This window comes from Anser brachyrhynchus (assembly GCF_964034855.1).
Source record: "Anser brachyrhynchus genome assembly, chromosome: 21".
Classification (NCBI taxonomy): Eukaryota; Metazoa; Chordata; class Aves; order Anseriformes; family Anatidae; genus Anser; species Anser brachyrhynchus.
In genome coordinates, this window is record NC_137714.1 from 6056836 (window position 1) to 6083226 (window position 26391).

The 26391-nt window shown below is 61.5% G+C and overlaps 1 protein-coding gene across 4 annotated transcripts in view; it reads left to right on the forward strand.

Moving 5' to 3' along the window:
* AGRN (agrin) overlaps positions 1-26391 on the forward strand; it is an 81384-nt gene that overhangs the window by 10981 nt on the left and 44012 nt on the right. For 2 of the 4 annotated variants that reach the window (XM_080564590.1, XM_080564591.1), the window contains exon 3: positions 21799-21819. The exons of the other annotated variants lie outside the window; for them this stretch is intronic. In XM_080564590.1, the coding sequence (XP_080420716.1) occupies positions 21799-21819 (21 nt within the window). The remainder of the gene's footprint in view (positions 1-21798; positions 21820-26391) is intronic. 4 annotated transcript variants of the gene reach the window in all.

Consider the following 26391-nt stretch of genomic DNA (forward strand, 5'->3'; position numbering starts at 1 on the left):
TGGCAACCCTATTAATTACTCCCGTGGAAGAACCGCATCCAGCCTCGGCTCTCCCGTGTTTTCACCCAGGCAGATGGCACCCCCCTCTCCTCCAGCTCCCTCCTCTATAGGGTGAGCCCGATGGTTGCTGAAAAATCCCTCTTTCACCCCGTGCCCAAAGTTTTTTGGTGGACTTGGGAGCGGGATGGCTTTGAAAGCACCTCCAAGTGACGTTGCCCGCCCCGTTTCATCGTCTCCCTCTTCACTTTTATTCCCTCCTCCCTTTCCTTCGAGGTCCGTGCCTCTGCAGGACCGAGATGTTTTGTTCCTGTAAGCCAGCCCATGCAAAATTTCCTTTTCAGGCCCCTTCCAGGGGCTGTAGGAAATGCACAGTAGGCTCCTCTCAGCAAGGAAATCGCTGGCACGGGCTCGTGTTAGGTGATGCGGGCCGCGGTCACTTCCCATGGCCGGGTCTCTGCAGCCCTTCACCCCATAACGATTTCTTTTGAATCCATCCCTGGCAATTCTTTGTCTCTCCAAACAGGCAAGGGAGGGGGCTGGAAGGGTTGGTGTGTGGGTTTCTGCTTAAAGAAGGATTTTTTTTTTCCATTTCTTTTTTTTTTTTCCCCTCTCTTTTTTTCTTCTTCCTCTTCTTGGCTCTGTTTTGAATTGAAGATAATGAGAACAGCATCAACACCTCCGGCTCGGGAGGGCGAGAAAACCAGCCGGCAGCTGTAAAAATGTAGTAAACCCAGAGGGGGGAGCCCAGAGCTGCGAAATCCTGGGGGCCCCCTTCCTGCCCCCCAACCCTGGGGGGGGCAACTGAGTGCTGGGGCAGCCGGAGCTGGATGAGGCCCCGGTGCTGGGGATGCTGCAGGAGCCTCCCTGTCCCCGTTTTAGCCCCGACTGGGGCAGGGGGGAGCCCTGATTTTTGGGGACCAGGCACAGGGGTCTGCTGCCCCCCCTTCCCCTTTCCCTCGCGTGGTGGTAATGGAAAACATCCCTCGGGTGTCGGGCAGTAGCTGAGGGAGTCGGCTTGTTTAGCAAATTCCTACGGAATTTTAATCTGGTGGGGGAGGCTGCTGCTCCGGGAAGGCTCCTTCGGCCCCGCGCCCAGCACGTCCCGCCGCGTTTCCCTGCGGGATCAGCTGGGGCTTCCCGGCCAGCATCCCCCTCCGTGGTGCTGGCTGCGCTCCTCTGGCGAGTGCTGGTCCCTGCCCGGGTGCTCGTGGCGCTGCTTTTCCCTTGTCCATCCCGTAGCGAGCCACGGTCCTGCTCCAAGCGGTGCCAGCAGCCCCCACCTGCAGGCTCTGCGCTGCTGCCGCCTCCGGTGGGCTTTTATCCCTCCCTTCCTTAGGGACGTGGGGTGGGAAGGACAAGTGGAGAGGCAGGTATTACGAATTCCCATATGGGACCAGGCTGAAACGTGTCCCTGTCCCGCTCTTGGTCCCCGCAGCATCCTCTCTTTCTGCTCTGCGATGTTTGGGGCTCGGTAATATTGGCATGAGGGTATCTCAGGCTGCTGCAGGGAGCTACCCCGTGGGCACGTGGAGCCTTTGGTGGCACGGGGGGCTGCAGGATTAAAGGGATCCCCCTTCCTGAGGGGCTGCAGGCAGCGGGTGCTAGTGGTGGGATGCTTCCCGCGGGCTGTTCCCACCAAGGCTGGCTTCTCCTTCCCTCCGAGCGTCTCCAGCTGAGCGCCAGCGGGCTGGGGGCTGGCAGCAGCATCCCCTGCATCACCTGGCTCTGCAGAAGCGTTCGTCTCCTCGAGGTCCTGTAGCCAGGTGGGATTTTTTCCGCCTCATTGCGGTGTAAAATGGGGAGCTGTGTCCCCCCTCCAGCTGGGTCAGGGCTGGGGGCCTGCCCTACACCTCGTGTGCTCGGGGTCAGCGCTGCTGGTGCTGCAGGCGGTGCACCGAGCCCTTCTGCCCCGACCATTGCTTTTCGTTCCTGAATTTTGGCTCCGTGTCACCAGCTCAGGGTGACTGTAGCTTAACAGGAGGTTAAACCTGCCCAAACCTTCCCTGCCCCTCCTTTCCCTGCCTGCTGCCTCTTTGCACAGCCCCGAACGCGCCCTGCTCCTGTCGCTTCCCGACCTGCTGCGAGCCCCAGTTTAACCGTGCAGGTTGGGCTGAGCCCAGCTACAAATCCGTCTCCTTTTACCTCCGCGACCAATTTGCAGCAGCCAAGCCCCGAGCAGCCCCATCCTTCTGGCAGGGGCAGAGCTCGGGTCTGGTTTTTCTCAGCCGCAACCCGCCGCCGCCCGCCCCAGGAGCCGCGCTCCCTTCGTGTCCCGGGCTTGCTGCCGTGCGTGGGCACCGGGAACAGCCAGGACACCCGCGGAAGGGATGCGTGGGGGCTTCCTCGGTTTCCAAAGGGGACACACGGAGCCATGCTGGGGCTCTGCCCCTCGGCCGGGGGCCGTCTGCTTCTCAGAGCCGCCGGCCGCACGCCCCTGCGCCCGCCCGGGCTTGCTGCTCGCTAATCCTCGCCCCGCAGCACGGCTCTGCGCTGTTCGTCTTGCTGAGCGCTCCCCAGAGGTCCCACATTCCTTCGGGGTGACTTCCAGCGGCCGGGGAGCTCTTTGATGGGGTGGGTGGGGGCGCTGGGGGGGCTCCTCTCCCCTCGGGGAGCGGGGGCTGCGCTCCGCGAGGGGCTCGAGCTGCTCCTTCCCCACAGAGGCTGTTCCAGCCGCGCGTTTTTCTTGGGGCAGCTGCTTCTGTCCTGCACTTCCAGCTCCCCGGGATCCTTTTCTTTGGTTGGTAAAGGAAACGGGACCCCAGTGCTTTCAGCAATTGACTCCCGATTTGGCTAATTTCAGTCTGGCTGCAGCACCGACTGCAAAACGAAGGAGAGGATGTGAGGCTTCGGACCACTCGTCCTTATTCACTTTGAATTTTTCCTCAATTTTTCCTCCCTTGGCTCTTCCCATGTCCCGTAGCCACTCGGAGCTCTGTCCGTCTGCCTCCCAAATCATGGCAAGCTTTAATGGCGTGGGGTGGCACAGGCTGGGTCCCTCCCTGGTCCTCCCCAAAGCCCATGCGCATCATTTTTTAAAATTTTTTACTCCAGGATCTCACTTCAGGAGAAGGGAAGCAGGCTAAAATGGCTCGGCAGGCCTCTCTTGCGTGACCGACGTCCCCTTCCCACCTCGTTTTTTGTTCCCTGCCCTGGCAGTGGAGGCTGGGAGGGAGCTCCGTGCTCCCGGAGGGCGCCGTGTCATCCTGACGGGCTCTAAGTGCGTTTTCTGGCTGATATCAGGAAATATTGCTGGCTGTGCTCTCCGTCTTGCGGGGATGCTAATCAGCTGCAGGGAGCTGCAGGCCTGGCTGCGCCCCTGCAGCTTCGATTTGGGGGTGATACCCACGTAAAACAAGGGGAGCAGAGGCTGAGGAGCTCTGCATCTCTGCAGTTGTGTGCCCCAGTCCTGGTCCTTGGTTCCCCGTTTGAGGCCCCTGCCTCTTTGGGTTGGACCCAGGGGCTTTGGGTTGGCCCTGGCCTCATCCAAACCGCTCGGGGCGAGCGCTTGGCACGGCAGCAGGAACACCAGAGCCCTGCTCCCAGCCGGGCTGCTGGCACCCGACGTGGGAGCAGAGCCGATGACAGCGAAATCTTCCTCCGGGGGCCGGCCGGCATCGCTGCTGCCACCTCCTCGAGCCACCCTCGATGCTTTTGTGTCACCTCTGGGTGCCCCGGGCACTGCTCCCCGCCAAGACCCAGCCCCGGGTGCCCTGGCAGCGGGGACGTGCTTTGGGCTCCTTCCTGCAGCCCGTTCCCGACTCCGGCGCCAGCAGCGGGGAGCCCGGAGCACGCTGATGGTGTGTGTGTGGTGCCGAGGGTGTGCTGCCAAGCGTGCTCGTGGCCTGTAAGCCTCGGGCTGCTCCTTTCCCAGCCCTGTGAACTGCTGGCATCCCAGCCGGCTGCGGGAGTAGGCGAAGAAAAGACGCGGTGGAATCGGGCTCCGTGATCTCCTTCACAACAGAGCAGGGCTGGAGCTGGTTTATGTGTATTCCAGCGTAAATCCTACAAATGCAACTCATCCGTTCCTACAAAACGGAGGTGCTGCAGCTCCCCCTTCTTATTGCTCCCTGTCTTCAGAGCAGGCTCCAGTCCTCTGCAGCAAGCGCCTACGGAAGGTGTGAGTAGCCCTCGGAAGGTGTGAGTAGCACGAGAAGGTGTGAGTAGCACAGGAAGGTGTGAGTAGCACAGGAAGGTGTGAGTAGCACCACCAGGCAGCGTAACACGGTGGGACAGGTCCGTGCTGGTGGAAATAAAAAGGGGGCTGTGGGCTCTGCGGGGACCAGAGGTGTGCTTTCAGCGTGGGATGCTCCAGCTGGGTCTGGTTGTGGGGTCAGGGACCGGGAGGGATGCTCGGAGCCCCTTTGGCCTCGTGTGGGTGCTGCCTGGTGCCCAACGCAAGCACCCACCTGGGGCAAACGGGCCTTGGGGTTTCTTCCCAGCCTTTCGTGCTGGGGGTGTTTGTGGCAGGAGGAGGATCCCAGCCCAGATTTCAGCCTGGCTGGGTGTACGCGTGCTCCTACCAGGCCAGCCAGCTCCCCTAAGCAAAGGGTCGCCCGAGCTCAGGGTCCCCCTGAAGCCCCCAAGCAGCAGGAGGGGGGCCGGGGGGCGGTGTGGGATCGAGCAGGGCGCCGCTCCTCGCCAGCTCCCGCCCGGCTGCCAAGCTCTGATTGTCTTGGCTCTGGCACGGTTCTCCCCAGCCAAAAAGCACCGTATCTTGCTCGGTTTCTGGGGGAAAAAAAACAATACTCCGGGGCCTCGAGTCAGCTCAGGCCTTCAAGCGCCTCTGTAACGTGAAGGAGGAGTTGCTGTACGAAGGCAGTGTCGGTCCCAAAGCGGTGGTGGGGTGGCGTAGAAGAGGGTGGGACATCTCTGTCCCGGGGCCCTTCCCCTGCACCCTCCTGCTCAATAAACCTTAATCCGCTCCCGTGCTGGCAGGCGGGCGGCCAGGGCTGGCATTCCTCTCATAGCTCAGCCAGGTACGGCGCGGATAAGCCCCGCCGGGGCGAGATCTGCTGCCGGGGGAGCAAGCGGGGTCACCCCCGTGGCGCTGGCGGCGGTGCCGGGGCGCTGCTGACCCTCTTCTGGCTCTTTGAAAAGCGAGAGGTGCCTCGTTCTGCCCCTTGGTGGCTGTCCCGGGAGGGGAAGGCACGGCTGGTGCTGGGATGCTCGTGCGGCTGGGGGACGTCTGGTGCCTGGCATCGTGTGGCATCGTTTTGGGACACACGAGCTCTCCAGTTTCCCAAAGGGAATTTTGTTTTCCGTGCGGCTCCGCTGTGAGCGGTGGTGGGAGGCATCTGGAGGAGACACGGAGATCCCAAAGGAGGTACCGGTGCCACGGGCTCAGACTGGATGAGTTCTCAACCCGAGCAGATGGTTGCAGCAGAGTTTTGGGACCGATCTGTGGGCTCTGGGCTTGGCGAGGGGCTGTGGCTGCGTTCGGGACAGCCGTGCTCCGTCCTGGGGAGCCAGCCTTAGAGAAAACAGGATCTGGCTGTGTTTGATGAGCCCAGCTCCTGCACGCAGCCGGCTTCCCTCGGCTCTGCTTGCTGCGCCGTGCTGCCTGTTCAGGCAGCGGTGAAATCCCTGAGCAAATTGTTCCAACTGATGCTGTTTATCCAAGAGATAAAGCAGGATCAGCGCCTGGCAGGGCCGGGGGGAAGCTCGGTGGCGGCGATCTGCGCGAACCCCATCGGGGTGAGCATCTCCGCTGCTTCCCAGCACCGTTCCCTTCCAGTAAAAACCAGTCCCGGCGAGGAGAGGGGCACGGAGCAAGGCTCGGGCTGGGTGCTGGGGCTGCTTTCTGCCCCTGCTGCGCTCCGGGAGCAGCCGGGTCTGTTGTGGGTTTGTTTACCGGGAGCAGCTCTCTGCCCCAAGTGCTTCCCCCCAGCCCCCTGCTGCATTCCTGGGCAGTGAGGCTGCCTGCAAACGGCGGCACGGGGACGCTCGGGTGGCCCCGCCGGGGCTGGCACCTCTTCTCCGTAGGTTGCGTTGGTCACCGGGGCGTGTTCGTGTGGCCTTTGGGTAAGTCCCTGGCCCGGGTGCCAAATTCCTGCGGCCCACAAGCTTGGGAAGGGGGAGGGAAATTTCAGCTCGCCCCACAGCCAGCTCTGGGGACGCCTCTGGGGACATCGCTGTCCCCCGTGCGCACGGGGATGGCTTTGGCCACCGGCTCTGCTGCCTCGCTGAGAGGTCTCGTGTTTGGTGGCCTTGGGCACGAGGAAACGGGGAGGGAAGGTCCCCGTGGAGGCTGGGTGCTGTAAGAGCTGGACGAGATAAGGGGCTGGAAAGGGGTTAGGCGAAATCAGGAGGGGTGGCTCCATCACTTGTTGGGCGGCTGTGTAAATGAAGCCCTTTCTGGCTGAGGAAGTCCTGAAGAGCGATGCCCAGGCCAGGGGGAGGTGTTCCTGGGGGCAAGCCCGCTCATTTCGGGCACTCTTCATTTAAGCATCCGCTGACGGCAGCAGCCGGGGGGCTGTGAACCGCGGTGTCCTCTTGGGCTGCTCCTGCAGCACCCCCCGAGGCGAGCTGGGCGCCCCTCGCACCCTGCTTTTGGGCTGTCCCCCAGGCCAAGGAGGTGGGTGCTGAGCCAGGAGGTGGGTGCTGAGCCAGGCTCCCGTCCCGGAGCTGCAGGGCTCCCCGTGCCGCCGGGATGGCCTCGTGTGCCCCGTGAGCCCGCGGAGGCTGCACGCCTGCTGCATGCTCGGGCGCTGGCTTTTTGCAGGGCGGGCACGTGGCTCCCCCAGCACAAGGCTGGGCAGGTCGCTGGGCTGCAGAAACATGCCTAATAACTGCTTTTTTTTTTTTTTTTTTTTTTTGGGGGGGGGGGGGGAGCTGCTGGTGGGGTGGAGGGGACAGCGAGACCCTTCCCTAAAGCACTGGGGGGAGATGAGGAGGTGGAGAGGGGCTTTGTAGGCACAGGGGGGTGATGGGGAGACCCGGGGGGAGGTAAGGACCAAACACCGGCAGTGCCTGACCTCTCCTGCCTGCAGCTTTCCCTGCTGCACCGTGCCAGCCCTGTGGGCACCTGCCTTCTCCCCTGAATTTACCCAAAAACGTGGGCTCGACCTCAAACAACCGGCGGGTTGCAGCGCTCCTTTTTGGCCGAGACAGGAGCCACCAATGCGTGGTGCCACAGCTGGGAAGCCAAAACCCTAGGTGCCAGGTGAACCTCCTCCTGGGGGCTTGCCCTCTGCCCTTTATCTCCTGTGGGAAGGAGGAGAGCCCTGCTGGGGACAGGGCCTCTCGGTCGCCTGCTGCGCCCGGGAGCAGGGGAAAGGCAGCAGGGGAGGAGAAAGCTGCGGGAGGCTGAGTGGCACAGATTGCCTCGCCTCCAGAAAAACCTCTCTTATCTACACAGCCAGGGCTATTTCGCAGCGTGTCAGTGAGTCTCCCTGGGCAGGAGCAGTGGGTAGTGCTCCATCCTCCATCCTCGGTGCGCTTTCCCTGCCCTGCTCCGTGCTGAGTCCCCCCGTGAGCGCGCATCCCAGCTCGTGGTGCCCAAAGTGGGGTGTTAATTGCTGGCAGACCCCCATCTGGGGTCGAGAGGTGAGGCTGGGTGAACCTCTTCCCTCCCTCTGCGCTGCTAGGACTGTTTTTTGGCAGAAGGGGGAAACCTTTTCGCTCGTCAGCGCTGAGCTGAAGAGGCTCGGAGCCCGCAGCAGGAGCCGCGAGGCCCCTTAAACGCGCAGGGGGAGGCGCAGCAGCCTCCTGCCCCGTGCTGCGCCCCGACGAAGCTCTGCGTGCTCCCCTTCGCAACCTGCCGTGGCATGCACACCCTGGTCAGGTGGATGGCGTGTGGCAGAGAGCTCTGCCAGCCTGGAATGCCAGCTATGCACCCCCCCGAGACGCAGGCGCCTGCGTGCGGAGGTGCTGGCGGCTTCCCCGCAGCGCTGGCGCCGCGCCGGGAGGGTTCGGACACCGCCGGAGCTTGTCGGAGGGTGTGGATGGGGAGGGCTCCGGAGGCGGCACCCCTGGTAGGGAGTGGGGAAGGCTGGTGCGAGGGCTGGGGCTGGTGGTTAGGGCGGGAGGCTGCCACGGAGAGCAGCTGGCATCCCTGCTTGGCTTCTTGTGGGGACTTGTGCAGGGAGCCTGGGCTGGGTGAACCCTCCCCGGGGAGGCTGCCGCGGTGCTGGGGTTTGCAGAGGGTTTGCCAGCAAGGAAAAGCAGCGCTGCCTGCCCGTGATCGCCACTGCAATGGGATGCTCAGTGCTGGGGAGAATGGGGTTCTGCCGTCCCGATGCCCCTGGCTTGGCAGCTCGTGCCTGGCGAGCCCAAGTGGGATGTCCCGTGCGCGCACGCTCCCCGCAGCATCCCCGTTCCCTCCTCCTGCAGCTCCTTGTAAATATAAAAAGGTTTTAATCTCTTTGCGGGGAGAAGCGCTGGTTATTTTCCGATGGCACCAGGCACGGCGCTGCGCTGTTCTCTGCAGGAAGCTGGGGATGAAACTCCTAATCTTTATATTTAAAAAAAAAAAAAAGGCGATTTTTCCATTTGAGGCAATGCTCTGCAATCCCCTGCTCGTCCTGTGCCCGCTCCGGAGCAGCAGGTTCCCAGCTCCTGGGGGTACCAGGGCTGTGGTGGGCAGGAGGAAGCGAATTCCTGCGATGCGCTCATAGGCAGAGCAGTTATTCTTAGAGGGCTGGGCAAACCCCGTGATATTACCAGGGCTCCTGCAGCCCTATTGCCAGGGTTTGTCGGCATCCCGTAGGGACTGAGGCGTATACTTAGCTCTCGAGCAAGCCCCGTTCTGCTTGGTGGAAGTAGGATGGCTGGAGATGCTTCCCTTGGAGGACGGTTTTGGAGGATGCTCTGGAGGCGCTTCCCATGGAAAGCAGGTTTCTGCGTGGCTTTGCCAGCTCTGCTCCCAGCCCTGGCTCACCCCTTGGACCGAGTCCTTGAGGTTTGGCAGCCCAGGAGCTCACCCTGGGATAAGAGGGGTGCCAGCGGCACGAGTCCTGCTGCTTCTGGTAGCAGAGGCTTTTGTCCTTCCGTAATGCTTGTGGGAACCGTGGCCAAGTAAACACCCTGCCCACCTCGCGTGGCCATCTAAAAAGCCAGGGGACAGCAGGTTCTTGGGGAGGTTCAGGTGTGGATCGTGGAGAGATTTGCACCCGCTGGTCCCTCCCGTGTCTTGCTAAGCTGCTGTGCTCTTCTGGCACCGACCCTGCCTCCCAGAACCCACGTTAGCGATGGGTAAGGACTGGTTTTCAGACCGAATTTTTCCAGCCGCTCACTTGTGCTCGCTGCCTGTTGACCGTGCGAGCGAGCAGCTGGATGACGTCCAGCTGTGGACACCTGGGAAGGGCTCCGGCTGCCTGGGCAGCCTGAGATAAGGCCGTGGGGAAGCCGCCTCGCCCAGAAGCTGGGCGTGCTGGTAGGGAACAGCTTTATCAGGATGCTCTAATGCAGTTTTTGGGCAGCCCGTACCACCCAGCCTGCTGTGATGCCTGCGAAGGGCAGCGTGCGCCGGGCGTGGAAAACATCTGCCGTCGGTTATTCCACGGAGCGCGTGCAGCTCGTTCCATGGAAATGAAATTTTCCCGCTGTATCTGCCGGATGTGGCCCGTTGTGCAGCTTGTTTGTCATCTTTTTTTTTTTTTTTTTTTATCTCCTGTAGTCCTTCTGTGTTTTGGAGCCGCTCGGTGGAACATCAAAGGCTGGGTGTTCCCACCCCCTTTACCCGGGGAAGTACGCGGCTGGCTGAGCCCAGAGTTTCGTGGCAGAAGGAGAGCCGGCACCCGCTGTCTGTGTGCTGCAGGAGAACCTGTGCGTGCCAAATCCCTCTTCCCATGCCTCCTGAGATGCCTCTGGGCAAAATCGATGGCAAAACCTTGGAGGGCTTTAAGGTCCCGGGTTGGTCCCTGCAGCTTCCCCGTCTCCGGAGAGAAACCGGGGCTCGGTTTTGGTGGAGCTGCTCGGAGCCAGGAGGCTCCGGGGTGCTGAGCTGCGGCTGGCTCGTTCAGCTGGGGGCTTCCAAAGCAGCAGGGAGCGTTACCTGGGGGCCTCCCCTGCCCTCCTCGGGTCCCGTGGATGCTGTCCCCGTGCGATGGGGATGTGCCAGGGAGCGCGGGGGCGTCTCTGGGACAGGTGGAAGCTGCGTTCCTGCTCAAAACGGCATCCCGCTGCCTGTCCCTGCTCGCTGGCCACCCTGGGTGCTGGGAGCTGGAAAAGCCTGAATGTTTTTTTGGCGAGGAAGGGCGCCGCGAAGGTCAGTGCTGTGAGATCAGGCTGGGAGGCCAAGCCAGGCTGCCTCGGACGGACACAGCTTGCTTTCCTCAAGCGCATCCCTGGGCCTGGAAGCCAGCCGCCGCAATGCTCGCACCGTGGGGTTTTTCTTTTCAGAAGAACTCGATTTTTATTTTTATTTTTTCCCCTCCTCAAGCATGCTGCATCTCTGTTCCTGGGGGGGGAAAGGAGCTGCCTTCCTCCCTCGTCCCTCCCTGCTGCGTCCTGCCACGAGTCCCCATCTCTGTCTGCAGGGTGTTTGGCCCCTCGGCAGGCTCGGATCTCTGGTGCTTGCTCGTGCTGCTGCACCCTGCTGGGAAATACCCAGACAGGTGGGGTCGGGCAGGATGAGACCCTTCCCTTCCCAGGCAGGAGCGATGCTGGGTATGGCTAGGAGCAGCTCAGATGTGCCAGCAGATGCAACCTTTGCCCAGCACCATCTCTGCTTTGGAGCCCGGCTGGGATTGCTCACACCAGCCCAGCGCCCTTGGGATGTCCTCAGGGTGGTGCTGAGCCCTGCTGGGATGGGGCTGGCTGTGGGGCCAGGGCTGTGCGTGTCCCTCATCCTCCAACCTCAGCAGCTGAAGCCGTGCGGGTACCTCTCGGGTAGCCATCACCTTTCCAGCAGCGCAGCGGGGAGCTCAGCCCCTCTGCCAGGGCTGCATCTCACCCCCTCCAGCACCATCCTGCTCCCCTGCCTGCCTCTGCACTTGCCTGGCACCGGCTTCATTCTGTCTCACAGCTTTAGGGTTAAAAGGACGGGGGGGGGTTTGAGCTGGAATCGCTGCCTACGTGCAGCACGGTTCGGGAACCGAAGGATAACCGCTTTCCTTGGGAGGTCTGGCGAGGCTCAGAGCAGCTGCCCCGGCGCTGTGACGTGGTGCAGAGCTGCCGGGGCTGCAGCCTGTCTGCTGCGCTCCCCCGAAAGCCTGCCTTGGTCCCGAGCTGCCCGCCCGCACCAGCTGATGTGCTTCATGCTCTTCTGGCTCCTGAGAAACCTCGCCTGCTGAGCGCGGAGCTGCTGGCTGGGACCCAGTTCCCAAGCACTGAAACGGGAGGGGATCTAAAGAAACCCGGGCTGGAATTGTTTTTCTAGACTGATAATTTCTCCCAGACAGCTCCGGGAGGCTCCTGGCCAGCTGGACTTGCACTTTCTTTGCCCGAGGGAGTCTCTCCTGAACTCCACGAGGGCCTGGTGGAAGGGCAGCCGGGCTCCCCCCCCCGGGGCTTTTGGTGGCATCCCCCGGCTCTGTGTGTGCTGGGACAGGGCTGGGAGCAGAATCTGCCTGTGCCGAGGTGATGGATGGCATCAGGAGCTCCACGGGCCGCGTGTCGGCATCACCCATCCCAGCACCGTCCCCTCGCTGGGGCTGGGCACCACCCCTGGGTGTTTGCGCCTTGCTGCTCGCGCGTCTCACGCGTCTTGCTCTTGGTTCGTTAGTTAAGCCTCGGTAGGAGTGTGACGAGCTCTTCCCCCCCCGAGCCGGATGTTTGATGTCCCAGCAGAAGCGTGGGAACCCTTGGAAAAGTCCCCAGAAGTCCCCAGCTTTGTGCTGGCAGATGAAGGGAAGCGGCAGCGGGGGCTGGAGCCTCCGCCCCGTGACCCCGAGCAGCGCGAGCCCGGCCCCTGGGGACCCTGCATCCACCCCGACAGGAGCAGATACAGCAGCTCCTGCTTCCCTAGCAGGGTCCGGTGGCTGCCTGGCTCCTTCGCACATATCCAGGGCCTTTTTGCCCTGCTTTCCTGGGGGCCTTTCCCTCCAGCAGCCGTCGTGGCTGGGAACGTGCGCTGTGATGCTTTGCCCTCGCTCCTCCCCAGGGACAGCCCGGCCCCGAGCAGCGCCGCGATATTTGTATGGGACCAGGGTTGAAAGGAGCTGGCGCTCGCTCGAAGCCTGCCCGAGATTAAAGGCTTTCCCTTGGCAGTAAATCTCGCATGGCTTACATTTTAACACGGTGCATTTCTGCTCCGGAGCGGGGCTGGAAGCTGGCTGCTGTAAGGCTGAGCTCTTCGAGGGCTCGTGGGCGTTGTGCTGGATTGCTGCTCCTGTTCGGGGCGGGAATCGATTTGTTCCACGGCGTGGGGTTTGGGTCAGAGGGACAGGCTCAGGATTCGACCCCTGTGTGCCCTGAGGGGGCTCGGGGATGGCTTCAGGCTGCTCCTGGTGCCAGCTCTGCAGCCCCAGCTAACGGCGGCTCCGCGGCAGCCCTGCCGTTCAGACAGATGGTCGGACCGCGCTCCGGGGGTGTCAAAACACAGGAAGAATTGTTTACAGGCAGAACGCTGCCTACATGGGAATCAACACTCGAAATCCGCTGGAAGTTTGCTCAGACGGGGCGTGTGACATCAGGCAGCAAAGCAAGGATGTGCGCGGGGGCTGCCTCCCCCCACAAGGGGCTGTCGGGGCGGCTTAAAAAGAGAGGAGGCTGGAGAGGGGGGGAGAAATGAGGAAATTACCTGGTGCTGAGCAAGCCGTGGAGTCCTGCCAGCCCGCTGGGCAGCGTCCTCCAGCTCCCAAGAGCTGTTTCAGGGTGGCAAGAGCCCCGATTTGCGACGCTTTGGGGCGGCAGCTTGCTGCTCCTGGCGTGCCCCGTGCGGACCCCGGCTCCTGACCCCCTCGGGGACTCAGCGGTGGCAGCGTGCCCTGCCCTGGCGGGGCGGCACGGGGGCACATTCCTCTGCCCTGACTTCAAAGCTTGTTGCTGCATATACAGAGCCAGCCGCCTTGGCAACCCTGGCGGGCTGGAGCGGTGGCAGCAGCTGCCTTGCTCCCCGGCTCTGCCGGGCTCTCGCTGCCCTTTGGGCCGGGAGAAGTGCCCGTGTCCTCCATGGAGGAGCCAGGGTATGCGCTGGGGGCATGGGCTCCTCTTTCTGCTCGCCTGCTGCTCCTAAAGCCCTTCGTTCCTGCTTGTGCTCTGTGTCCATGCTGTGCTCTGCTCTGAAATTCGGTGCCCAGCTGTCCCCGTGGTGAGACACCTCGGAGCATCCTCAGATGAGACCCTTTGGTTCATCGCTGGGGTTTCTGCCCTGGTTTAAGCCGAGCAGTCTCTGGGGAGCATGAGAGCGAAGGTTGGGCCACCCTGAGCGCTGGTGGAGCTTTTGGGGCTTTTCCAGCCCTGGCTGCTCGCCCAGCTCCCTCTGAGCCATCCAGGTGACTTCAGCTGCACAGCCCCATCCCCACGCCGGGCGCATTGCTGCAGCCCAATTAGGAGATTAAAGCATGCCATTAGGAAATGAGACTGCTGCGGCATGGGCCAGCGCTGATTTCTGGCTTCCAGCTCCTCCAGCTGGTTGTGGGGCTGAGCCTCCCGCAGATCCCCCGAGCTTTGTGCACCCGAGCCCGGTTGCAATAGTTGCGCTTTCCCCTCGGAGAATTTTGGGGCACGTCATTTAGGGCAGAGAATAGGAGGGAGCTGACCGTGCCGAGCAGAACAGATGTTGTGGGGAGGTTTGTGGAGGAAAAAGGAGGATGGGACAGCAGGCAAGAGCCTTTGGAGGTCCTGCTGGCGTTTGCCGTATGAGCTAGATGTCTGGTGCCCCTGGTGACGCGAGCCAGATGGGCCTGGGAAAGGCAGGGCAGGGGAGGCCGCCTCTTTGCTCGTTTCTTCCTCCTGCCTGCCAAGTCCCCGTGTCGGGCCCTGCCTGCTGAACTGCAGGGCGCCTGGCTCCAGCACGGAGCTCCGGGGCTTGTGGAAATCTGGCGCGAGGGGAGCCACCAGTACAGAGAAGTTGGAGGAGGAGGATGGCGAGCACCTCCTCGCCTTGTGCGCCCTCTTGGCGCTGCGTCCTGTGCCCTTGGCAATGCTCCTCCGTCCTGGAGAGCCCCAGATAAATGTCATTTGGATGTTTTTTGGGCAGATAGGTCCTTTTCCCTGGAGGTGCGTGGCCCTTTTCCACGCTGCAGGGCCACCATGCCTCCTCCTGCCACCAGATCCGTTATTTTCATGGGTTTTCTGCGCATCCCTTTCCTGGTGTGCTTGGCTCCAGCCCTGCCCAGGCATCTCCCCTCCCCAGGGAAAGGCAGGCGCTCAAACCCTTGCCAGCAGCCTGGCGAGGAGCAGGATCAGCCCAGCAATGGGTTTGGCTGCTGCTCTGTGGGGCTGGGGGCTCTGGGGGTGAGGAGGGAGCCAGAACCAGCCCTCGCCCCCAGGGAGGAGCGGAGCAGCCCGGCGCCGCGCGGCGATCCTACGGGGGGCTTTGCTGGGGTCTCACCAACTCCTTTTGCTCTGTTTTCTTTTGCATGTGCTGTCCTCTCCCCCTGCGGCTTCTGGATTGTTCATTTCTAGGTAAGAGCAGCATTTATCTCCGTTCTTGAGCCGCGAGCTGGGCTGGGTGGATGGGGGGGGGGCGGGACATACAAGGATGCCTTGTGTGATGGGAACGTGCGCTCCGAGCGCGGGTGCGTGGGAGGTTTGTTCCTCGGAGCAGCCTGTTCTGGGCAGCAGCTCGCCCGGCCAGCGGTGGGCGTTTGCCCCCAGGGTTTTCCCGGCGTGGAAAGCTCTCCTGTGCAGGTGGCGGGCTGAGCAGCGAGGGGAGGGCTTGTCCCCTGCCCCTAAAAAAAAAATACAACCCCCTTTGTCCCGTTCTCCTTGCGCTGGAGGAGCGTGGATGGGAAATTTCAGGCGTGCGGAGGTGGGGTGGGGCGCGTCCATCAGTGCCTGGGGGGGTGCAGATAAGGATAGCCGGGATGCTCTGAGCTGGGGGCTGCCTTCTTCTCCTGCACCAGTCGGTGGCGATGCTTTCCGTCCCTGTAGGGCGACAGGGCTGGCTCCTTTTGATGCTCCCGCGTTCCCACTGCATGGCTGGGACCCACACCGGGCATGCCGTGTGGATGCACCGAAGCTTTCTTCTCTATTCAGTTTTCTTAAGAAGATGCAGTTTTTATTTTTTATAGCTGTGTATGTATGCTGGCCTTCCCAGAAGAAGACCCCAGCTGGTCTTCCTTGGCCCTCTTGCAGGCAGAAATGATGCGGAGCCCTCCGGGCTTTGCAGAGGTCTGCAGAGGAGCTCACTGGGAAGGGAAGAGGAGCTGCTGGGGGCACTGGGTCCGTGCTCACCTCCATCCCCTGCAGGCAGTGGGGGGCTGGGAGCGGGGATGGGTGCCGAGGGGAGGAAGGGGTCGGCTCAGGCCTGGAGGAAAGCACGAGGTTAATGGCCAATTCCCTCCCAGAAGCCAAACCCACGTGGGTTCGGAAAAAAAAAAATCAATGGGATTTACAGAGAATGCTGGAAATCCTCAGGGTCAGGTGGGGTAAACCGGGAGAGCGCCGGCGGTCGTAACCCCAAATTGGGAGCAGCGCCTGCTTACGGCAGAAAACAGCAAAAAAAAATCCAGCAGAAAAGCCCTACAGGTGGAATAGCCTCGGCACGGCTTTAAGAGCACCAGCACCAGCTTGAGCCTCTTTATTTTGATTTTATCTCGTCTCTGCTGCTTTCCTCGGGTGTGTTTTAGGCTGTCCGATGGCCTACCCCTCCTGCAGCGCTCTCGGGAGGCGCCTTTTTGCCTTTTGCAGAGAAAACGGCACTCTTGCCATTTGAAAATACGTATTTCTACAAGTGCTGCTCCTTGTCTCGGGCTCTGGGGATGCTTTCTCCGTGGCTAACTCGACGTGACAGTCCCTGCTACGAAGGAGCCGGGCTGAGGTTAATGGTTCGAGCTGGTCCTGCTCTGCTCCTGTGGGGTGCTGGGCTGGGAGCAGAAGAATTGAGCCTACAGCAGCTGGAGCAGAGAGGGTTAATGCAGGATTTGTGCCCGAAATCGGGAGGGAGCAGTGAAGGATGTTATTTCGGGGTCTCTATTAAACGATTAGGAGTGAGTTTTCTTTAGCCAGGGAGAGCAGAGTTAACTGCTGTGAATGGAGGCAGCTGCCTCTGCTGTCAGCCCTACGCGGGGCTCTGGCAATGACAATTCTCCGAAGGGAAAGGGAATGAATTTTAATGAAATCTTGAAAGACTTTAAATTTTCATGTTAACTTCAATTATTCAGGACAGCCGAAAAGCAACTTTAAAGCTTCAGGAAGGAGGAAAAAAAAAAAAAAGGAGAGGAAAATAAGAGGCCAGTTTGATATATATTTTTTCAGATTAATTGATTTGCGTTTTGTTCCACCGCGGTGAGACGCGGATGTTTGAAAGCCGCTGCCGTCGCTTATTGCACCTGACAGCAGTGCAGAGGAGCAGGGATGAATTATGTACTGCCTAGGGCTTGGCGGAGCCGTAAAAACCCCGGTGGGGCACGGTGCTGGGCTGTCAGGGCCGCGGCGGGCATCGCACCCTCTGGGGAGCTTGTGGGGCGGAGGGCTGACGGCTGCGCTGCTGCTCCAGCCAAAAAACTGCCCACTCCGTGCCATGCCTCTGCTAGCAGCAAGCAGGAGAGGGGGGCTTTTTTCCCCCCTATCCAGCCAAAATCCTTCTGCACGGATGGCCCCGTGCAGCCATCCCCGTCCCCAAGGGGTCCCGGCTCCCCGTCCCCAAGGGGTCCCGGCTCCCCGTCCCCAAGGGGTCCCGGCTCCCCGTCCCCAAGGGGTCCTGGCACCCCGTCCCCAAGGGGTCCTGGTGGTGCACAGCACGCTCTGGTGGGCACGGTGCTTTGTGTGCCCCGATGCCCAGAGCATCCTCGGCGCCCCGTGCGCTGCTCTCGTGGCGCAGGGGACGCCGAGCATCTGTGCCCGGGGTGCCGCCGGCGCTTTGAACAAGCGGCTTTTTTCTTCCATCCCCGTCCTTACGCCTTTCTCCCTCTCTCCTCTCGCACGGCCCAGGGCGTCTGTCTGCGTTTCTGTTTCCGATCCCCAGCAGGCTGATGCCTTGCCTCCCTCTGAGGGTGCCCCACTGGTGCGCAGGGGCCACGCGGCACAAATGGGGCTTTTATTCCCCGCTGCTGAGAGCTGCCAGGCCTGGCTCCCTTCCCAGAAAGCAGCCCTGCTTCAGAACATAAGCAGCTATTGTCTTAGCCGATGCGAGCTCTGCTGGAGCCGGGAAGGGGAGAGGGGCTAGGGCAGGCTGAGGGGGCTGCAGAAAGGAGCCCGAGGACGCAGGGAGATTTACAGCCTCCTCGCCGCGCTCGTCTCACCCGAAATCCGGGGCGCCCGCTGTTCCTTTGGCACTCGAGCACCCGAGGGATGTTGCCTTCGCTTTCTCTCCAGCAAAGAGCAGGTCCTTTGTCTTGCACGGGCTGGAAAAGGAGGAAGAGGAGTCCCGCAGCAAGGCGCTCCCACCGAGCCCCCCCTGCTTGGGGCTGTAGGGCCAAGGTGCTGGGACGGGGCAGGTGCCCCCCATCCGTCCCCAAAATGCCTCGCTGCTGGTGTGTTGGGTGTGTGTGACATCCTCTGTGCAGCTTCGTGTCCTCATGGCTTGCTCTCACTGGGATGCAGCTGGCGGGGTGGTTTTGTTGGGGGGTGATTTTGTCGTGGGGCTAGGGAGGGAAGGGGCTGGGAGCGGGGTGCCTCGCCCCCCGGGTCTCCTGCCCCGCCGTGGGGAGCAGGAGCAGCTCTGCGGTCCGGTGCGAGGTCCTGATGGAGCTGCTCTGCTTTGCCTTTGGTTTGCTGTGTGTTCGGCCCTGTAATCCAGGGAAAATCGCTCCACGGGTAGATTTAGGAATGGGGATGGTAGGGCAAGGGATGAATAAAGCCCTGGCCGGCTCCTCATCAGGAGGCTGCCGCAGGAAGCCTTGGCTGTGCCGAGCAGGGTTTGGGATGCTCAGTTTTTTCAGCCTAATCCGCTGCAGCAGCGATCCTCTGCAGCCAGCCTGGTCTGAGTAAACTTTCCCTGGCTTCAATAAAAACGTTAGTGTAATCGAGGCTCTGCCCTCGGGTTTTTTTTTGTTTTTTTTTTTTTATTCCCTTTCCTTTCCTCCCCCCACCAGCGCGTCCCAGTGCCCGGCGCGCGGCAGCTCCTTAAAAGTGTGTTTGGTGGCGGCACGGAGGGGAAACCTCAAATCCTCGCAAAGCAATTACTGCTAATGAGACACTTCCTTCACATCTGGTTTCAATTCTGGCTCCGTTTTGGGGACTGTTCTTCCAGCTCGGCAGCGGAGGAAGGTGGGAAAATCCCCGCCGCCTCCCCTCCCCGCAGCACCCTCCTCCCAAGGTGCCACTTGGGCACCTCGTTAGTCCCCATCCGAGGGGAGACAATTAACCGAGGGGAGACAATTAACCGAGGCAATTAACACACGATCCCACCTCTCTGGGGAGGCTGAATAGCAGCAGCAGTTATTGGGCTGCTGATCGCATGCCAATTGATTGATATGTTGGGGTTTTTTTTTGAGAGGGAGAGCGTAATGTGTTTAACTAGTGTGTAACTTCTGAGAGCAAGGAGAGCTGGATGCCCCAGACTTAGGAAAATCCTGCATTAACCAAAAAAAAATGCAAAGATAAATTTTATTTATTTATTTTGGAGCGTGAGATTGCTTGGGTTTCGTTTCTTTGTGTAGGGATTTGATGTGCGATGGATGGAAACTGTCCCCGGTGTTTGCTCCGCCGGTGGCACCTCTCCTGCCGTGTCCCTGCCCCGGGGCTGCTGCCGCCTCTCCGTGGGACCTGGGCACCAGGAGCTCCCCCAGAAGCTCCCACGCCGGCCTTACGGGGATGGGGAAAACCCAAGTGAAAGGGCTTCATCTCCACTTACTGACCATTCAAATCGGGTCTTTGTTCGCATGCAGATTTGTGTGGATCCTGGGCCCCTCTGGCTGCTGGTTTTGGCAGCCAAGTGCCTTGTTATCTCGGCGCAGAGCGCGGCCTTGGAGCAGGATACAGAGGAACAGTAGGGAGGGTCAGGGAGAGAGGGATTTCAGGAAGTCTGTGTTGCTTTTATGCGCTGAACAGCGGGAAGGTGGCGTGGGAACCCTTGGCTGGTTTCCTTGGGAATGAGGCGGCGCGACGCGGGGCTCCCCCGGCGGCCTTATCGGGGGGCAAAGCAAACATCACCTCCTTGGTTTCTTGGGATCTGCAGGTCCCTCCTGGCTGGGAGGATCCCTCCAGCCCCGCTCCCTGTCACCTGCAGGTGGTGGGACCTGGGTCTCCCCAGCAATATCCGTGCCCCCCTCGCCATTCCCTGGCATGCAGGGCGCTTACGGTGAAGGAAGGGGCACCCAAGAACCCCTCTGCTATGGACAGAGCCCCGGGGTTGAGTCCTTATTCACCTGGGGGTCCTCCTGCAGGGTCAGCTGCACTTCAGGTGGCAGGGTTTTCCCAGAGGACATCCCCTCGGTGAGCCCATGCTGGCACCCCCGAGCATCTCCCCGTGCGCTCAGCTGAAGGGCGGAGCGGTCTGGCTGCACGTGGGGGTGCAACGGTGCCAAAACCCCTTGGTGGGTCCTGTGTGGAGCCAGGACAAGAGCTGCTGACCCTTATCCTTGGTGGCCCTTGGTCCTGGGGCAGGATCCGGGCTCAGACATTGCATCTGCTCCTGGCTGGGTGCATGGGGTGAGGGACACCAGCACCATCCTGCCCTTGCCAAGCCCCATCTGGGGGCTCGTGGGGCCCATCCACGTGTTTGGGACTTGTCCTGGAGAGGTGCCTCTGCTTGGTGCCAAGCCGTGGTTGCACGGCTGGCCGCGCTCCCCAGACGTGACGTTCCCCCTCGGTGGTGCTTCTCTGCAGGACTCGGCTGTGTGCCCCTGCTCCGAGCGCCTTCCTGGCCGGGAAAACCTTCCAGAGGCAAGTGCCTGACCTTGGCGCAGAGCCTGCCGCCCTCCCGTCCTTTTGGGGTCATTTAATATATAGTAAAATAAACTCGCCTTCCCCTTCCCGATGCTGGCAGCCGCTTTGCGTAGCCGCAGCGTGACGAAGGGGGAAATGGAAGCCCAGTGAGATTTGCTGAGTTAAAAGGCTGGGCAGGCGCTGGGGTCCCTCGTCTCAGTTTTTGCTCTAAGGAAGGGGCAAGGTGCGCGCCCTGGGGTGGGATTTGGACCCGGAGCAGCCCCTGTGCCTCTGGTCCTGGTGCCCCAAAGCTTCCCTGCTCAACAGAAGAGCTCCCCAGGATGTTTAACACTCTTCCCTGCAGTAGCTGCACATCTTTCACACCAGGCATCCCCCTCCTTCCCCATGGGCAAGGCTGATCCATGGTCAGGCTGGATCCCCTAAAACGCAGCAGGCAGAGAGCTCGGCAGCATCCCCTGCCAGGCACAGCCCGTCCCCATCCGCACCAGAGCTGGCCGTGGGGCCTTGGCTCTCATTTCTGCCTTTTTTTTTTTTTTAAATAATAAATGAAAATCCCAAAATAACCGCGCTGCTCTGGGATATTTTTAAGCTGTTTTTTTTTCCCCTCTTCCTTTCTTCCCCGCATCTCCCAGCGGCTGGGAGCCGAGCGGGCTCCCCCGTTGCCAGCGGAGAGGGCTGCACGTCACTTCCTTGGCACGGGGCCGTCCCCGGCCCTCAATGCTCACTTTGTTTTACCCTTCATCGCCTCGGCGAGCTGTCAGGGCTCCTCGCAGGGTCACGTTACCCGTGTCCCACAGCCCATTGTGGGAGCTGCTGCTGCCGGCGGAGCTTTGGGGAGGTCCCCTCGCCCCTCGGGTCGGGTATCAGGCGGTGGGTGAGGCTCTGCTCCAGCTCCATCCTCGCTATATTTGCTCTGGGCCCCAATATTTTCCTTTTTTTCCCCTCCTCTGGGAGGATGCCACCTCCATCCCCTGCATCCCAGCCGTGCTTCTCCTGGGGCTCTGCATCCTCAGCAGGTGAGAGCCCGGGCTGAGCAAAGCACCACGGCCTCCAAACCTCGCCCCGCTCTCGGCTCTCCGGCGGACAGTTGGGTGTTTAAAGACGTGTAAATCGATGCTGGAAATGGTTATGGGGCTTCTCTACTGCTTTAGGTTGCTTGCAAAATAATCTGTGCTCAATAACAATTGCTGAAATGCTCGGCTGTTTAACTGCTCGCTTTTTGGACTGTGCCCGCAGTCTGAGTTCTGAGTTTTGGGTAGACCTGCGTGGAGCCCGGAGCTGGGCTCGATGATCCTTGTGGGTCCCTTCCAGCTCGGGATATTTTATGATTTTTTTTTTCTTCCACCGTGTGTGTTGGGGACCTTGTTTCATCTTGTGCTTTGGTTTCCTGGACTTCGAAGGCTAATTCGGGCTCAGGTGTGATGCGTTTGGACAGAAGGCATCAAGCTACTAAAGGACGTGCTCCTTCCAGCCGAGTAAGAAGCAGCTGATCCTTGGTAGGGTCTGGTATGGGGAGGTTGATGTGGCTGTGGCTCGCCCCAGGCTGAACATTTCCAAAGCAGGACCCTGGTTTCAGAAAAATCTTCCATTGACAGGGCACACGGGTTGATGCTCCTTGGCTTTTGGGGCTCGCTACCTTCTGCAGGGCTTCCTTTAGCTGCCTTTGTAACGTTCTCCGTGGATCAAGGGACTGTCGAACCTCGTCCTGCGTGGCCGAGAGCCACCATCGGCCAGGGCTGAGGGTTTTCTTGTCGTTTGCATGTGGTCGGTGCTGGGGACGGGGACCCCCTGGCAGGGGTTTGCGGGACGGGGCTGGAGGAGGGGACCCGGTGGGGGGGCCGGAGAGCATTGGGTGGCTGCCTGTTGTCCTGTTCTAACTGTTTTGTTCTCTCCTTTTTCTCCTCCCCCCGCTTACTAAAGAACATAGGAAGCTTCTCGCTGGTAAGTGGTGGTGTGTCACGTAAAAAAAAAAAAATACCATTTATTATTTCCATCCACCATCAAACTCACCGGCTAGTGCCTCTCATGTTTCCATCCCCGCGGGACGTGCCGGAGCAATAGGACCCTTCGGGGGCTGTGGGTGCAGGGACGCCCATCCCCGTGCGCTCGCCCCGGGGGGAGCTATTGCTTTTAGATCACAGTTTGAGGAGCTGCCTCCCGCCCAAAGCTCTCCCTTCCTACTCCCTGCCCAGCCCGATGTTGTTCCCTGGGCTCGATTGGCTTGCCACCGACCTTGCCAAAAGCAAACGCTGCCTGCCGCGTCCCCAAGGGCTGCGAAACTGTGATCTAAGCACGGCCGCCTCTCACCTAGCGCTTGTCTCATGCCCCGCTTCATCTTTTCACTGTCACCACCTTCCCGGGCTGGCTGGGGGAAAGCCGCGGTGCCCAGCAGCTCTGCCTCGAGCTGCTCCTTTGGGTCCTGCTCATTAACACAACCCCTGCCCGTGCCCCGGGCTGGGAGCGGAGCGAAGGGCGTGCGGCGCGGCCGCGTGCCGCTGGCTGGGTGCCCGCTTCCTGGGGATCCCCGGGGCTGGGAATGCCACCCTCCTCGTGGCCTGGAGGCCGGCTGCTTTGTTGGGGGGCTGAGAGGGTGGGAGGAAGGTGCTGGGCACGTGGCTGGGGCCGGCAGACTGCCTGGCATCCCACTGCCGCGTGCCCGAGCCTGACGGGCGCACGGAGCTGCGGGGCGCCGGCATTGGGGTGGGATGTGGGGTGGCACGGAGGCGAGCAGCTCGGCCTTGGGGGGGGCGCTGAGGAAGTGTTTAAAGGCGGTTTTGCTCCTCTTCCTCCCCGTTCCCTGCCCCGCGTTAACGTGCGACGCGTAGGCTGTGTCGTGCAGATCCGGAGGCATGCGTTGGAAACGCGCCCTTGTTGTGAAAGGCACCGAAGGGTGAGCGGGGGGACGTAAAAGTTTTCTTGCGAGCCGCCTGCACCCAGCCTGCACCCTGCGCCTCTCTGGGCGCGGAGCAGTGAGGAGAGATGCTATCCGAGCCGACAGCATCCCCTGCTGGTTATCGCTCCCCCGGCCTCGCAGCCGTGGGATGCTCGCACCCGGTGCTGCACGCTGCTGCTCATCCTATATCGCTGCTCATCCCATAGCTGGGACCCGCTCCCCACGGTGGGCTGGGTGCTACTCGCTGCTTGCAACCCGGTGTAAATTACTCAGAGCTGCGTGCGGCTGACAGCACGAGGGCTGGGTGCTGCTGGCTTTCGTCCCTGCCAGACAGAGGGGAAGAGGGTTCCTGGGGTCCCCCTCGGTGTGTGCCCACCAAAAACCCAAGCCCCCGAGCAGGACCTGTGCTGCTCAGAGGACAAGGGGCTGTTCCCTTGTGGGGTTTTGGGGCTCCCCGTGCCTTCCCAATCCTCTTGGAGGCTCCTGAGGGCATGTGTGAGCCAACACGCAGCTGGGCACGCATCCTTCCTCCTTTCCAGGGGTGTGCTCAACGCTTTCTTCTTTTCCCCTTGCTCTAACACCGCGTAGCTGGAGGGGGCTTTGCTCGCCCCGAGGAAACATCCTGCTCTGGGTTTGGCTGAGCACCACCACCAGGAACCTGGGCTCCATCCTCCCCCGCTGCCGCAGCTGGGCTTTGCTCCTGCGGTCTCAGGACCCTGAGCCCTCAGCGAGGTCGGCGCCGTACCCAAAATCCAGCCAGCGCTGCTCTTTTGGGTGAAATGTGCCCGAAGCGTGCCCCCGGCCGTGCTGCCGAGGGATGTCCCCCGCTGTCTGGAAGCACTCGGGTGGCAGCTGCTTCCTCTGCGGGGAGGTAGCCGGGGTGCCAGCAGTACCCACTAATTTTAGCCTCCCGGCTGTTCGCTCCAGAAAGCTGCTGGAGGTTTCTTTCTCCGTTTCGCTTTTTTTTTTTTTTTGCTGGTTATTTTCCCGTTTGTCCCCCACCCCGCGTCGTGTTGCATCCCGGAGGACTTCAGCTTGACCAGTTCCTTCCCAGCCGCTCCGGCAGCCGGGCAGGGCTCTCCCACCGGGGAGGGAGCTGATGCTGTCCCGGGAAAGCAGCAGCAGCTTCTGGATGATGGGTATTCGGGGCAGGATGATGCTTCCAGAAGTGTTTGAACGCCCTGTTTGCCCCCCCAGCAAGGGGCAGGCTTCCTTTTCCTCACCTCCTCGTGCTGCTGTGAGATCACCCCCTGCATCCTGCCCCCTTGCCACATGGATCCGGGTGCAGCGAGCAGCCCCGGAGTGCTGTACCCGGCTTGGCCAGGGCTCCTTGCCTCCACGCACATCCCGAATTTGTGCGGCGAGAGCGGCAGGTGGCACTGTGAGACTGCGAGAGGAGCTGCCTGCTCTCGGGCTGGTGGTGCCTGGGGCGTGCTGGGGCTGGGTGCAGCTCGGGGAGGGGGGCTCCCAGACCCTTGGCCTCAATTAGGGTCAGGGCAGGCCCCCGTCCTCAATTAGGGTCAGGGGGCCGCGGCTCGTCAGCCGGCCTCAGACCCCACTGTCAAGCCCAGGGGCTGATCTCGTGCGGGTCCCGCAGCAGGGAGCTGTCCCCGGGCAGAGCAGCGGGTGGATGCGGGGCTGTAGCACCGAGCCGCATCGCCTCCCTCCCCAGGACCATCCTGCTCTGCTCCGCACCCGCTCCGGGGCAGCAGCATCGGTGCTGTAGCCGCCCTCGGGTTTCTGCGCGCGCGCCTCGTTTTATTGCATCTTTCTCTTTTGTTTTTAATTGTTGAGAGAGGTCGCGGGGACTCCATAAAACCCATTCCCTGTTGCGTACTGGGGCGAAGTGGAGGAGAGGTGGGCTCCCTGCTTTTTGGGGGGGGAGCACCGGTTAACGGAGGGGTGTGCAAGGATGGATGCTCGGAGCGTGGCCGGCGGGGCTGTGACCCGCTCCCCCCCCCCCTTCTCCCCTTGACAGGGTTTAAAAGCTCTTTATTTCCAAGCGCTGCTCAGCAGGAGCCGAGCCGGGTCCTGCCAAGTGTTAAATGAAATAATTAAAATCCCCACTTTCTCCCCCTCCCTCTCCCGTCTCGCCGTAATGCCGGTAATTAGCCTCTAAAACTGCAGGAGGGGATGGGGAAGGGAGGAAAGCGAGCGCCTTCCGCGGGCTCCCTCCTCCTCCTCCTCCCCAGGAGGGAGCGCGAAATGGCTCTCGAGGCGCTGGGTGCTGTCAGATAAATCCCAATTAGCTCGCTGCCAAACGGGATTAGCCAGAAGGGAGCCAGGTGGGGAATCAGCCTGGCAGGAGCCGGGGGCTTCGGCACGGGCTCCCTGCTTCGCTGGGGAGGGACGGACTGACAGCTGTCAGCCCGAGCCCCAAACTGCGCCGGGTTTGGGGATTTCGGGTCGGGAGCTGGCTTTCGGGATGGAGAAGGAGGGAGGTGAAGGGATTGAAACAGGTCCTGGTGGTCTCTCTTCCCAAGGAACCGCAGGGTTGTGTCCCACCAGATGCAGGTGAGCATCCTCCGGACGTGCAGGACAACCCGCGGGGGCCAGGACTGTCGCCCCGAGCCCTGTGCTGCCCCAAAAATTGGGTTCGGAGCAGCAGGACCCTGCCGTCCCCACCCGGCGGCCGCCCCCTCCCAGCCCCCTCCTGCCCGCCTGCAGCATTTTTGGCAGCAGCTGTGACATCCTCGCTGTGAGAGCCCAGAAATAACCCCATTAGCGGCAGCAGCCTTTCAAGAGGCCGGTGGCCACGCGGAGGCCTTCGTGTGCCGAACGCTTTCATTTAGAGGGCTGGGCAAAGGGGGGGGACAGGGATGAGCGCCGAGATGACGTTTTCTCCCCCGTAACAGAGGGAGAACGGCTGTGCCCGAGGGGGGGCTGGCCAGGCGGCTCTTCTGGGACAAGCCAAGGGACCCCAGAGGGGCTTTGTCACCCTTTTAGCTGTTTTCGTGTCTGCTCCTTGTCTTGGCTGATCTGCATGGGTAAAAACGCAGGGGGATGCAAAGGCAGGAGATTTTGGCACCTGCGCGCACGGGAAGAGCAGAAGGATGCTGAGAGCGGGGCCAGGCTGCAGGGAGGTGACCCAGGGGAGAGAGCCAGGGCGCTCTGCCCCTTTTCGGGAAGGGCTCAGCCCCTTGTGTGCTGCCCCAGAAATTCCCAGAGGGGGATTTCTCTGTGATATCCAGAGCTGCTCCGTCGTGCGGGGGAGCTCAGCACCTTTGCTAAGGAGCACGGAGCCCTCGGCAGGTCGCGGCGCTCTGGGTGTGTGGTGCTGGGGGCTGTCCTGCCCTGCTTTTGCTTTTATTCCACTGCTGGACTCCAGAAACTCATCTCTTGGCCGTGCCCCCTGGCTCCCAGCCCTGTTTTTGTCCTCTGCGTCCCCTTGCTGGCTGCATCCTGCCCAGGGCAGGCGGTGACCGCGCGTCCCCGTCCCAGCACCTCCTTTTTCTCGTGCACCCTCTCCTCCACCCCACCCAGCTGGTGGACCCCGAGCGTGCACCAGGTCCCAGCTCCTGCCGGGTCCTTGCAGCCTTGGTGCTGTTCCCAAAAAACCCTGGGTGGTCACAGCAGGGCTGATCCCACAGGGGCAGCATTTTGGCCACGTGTGGTCCCCC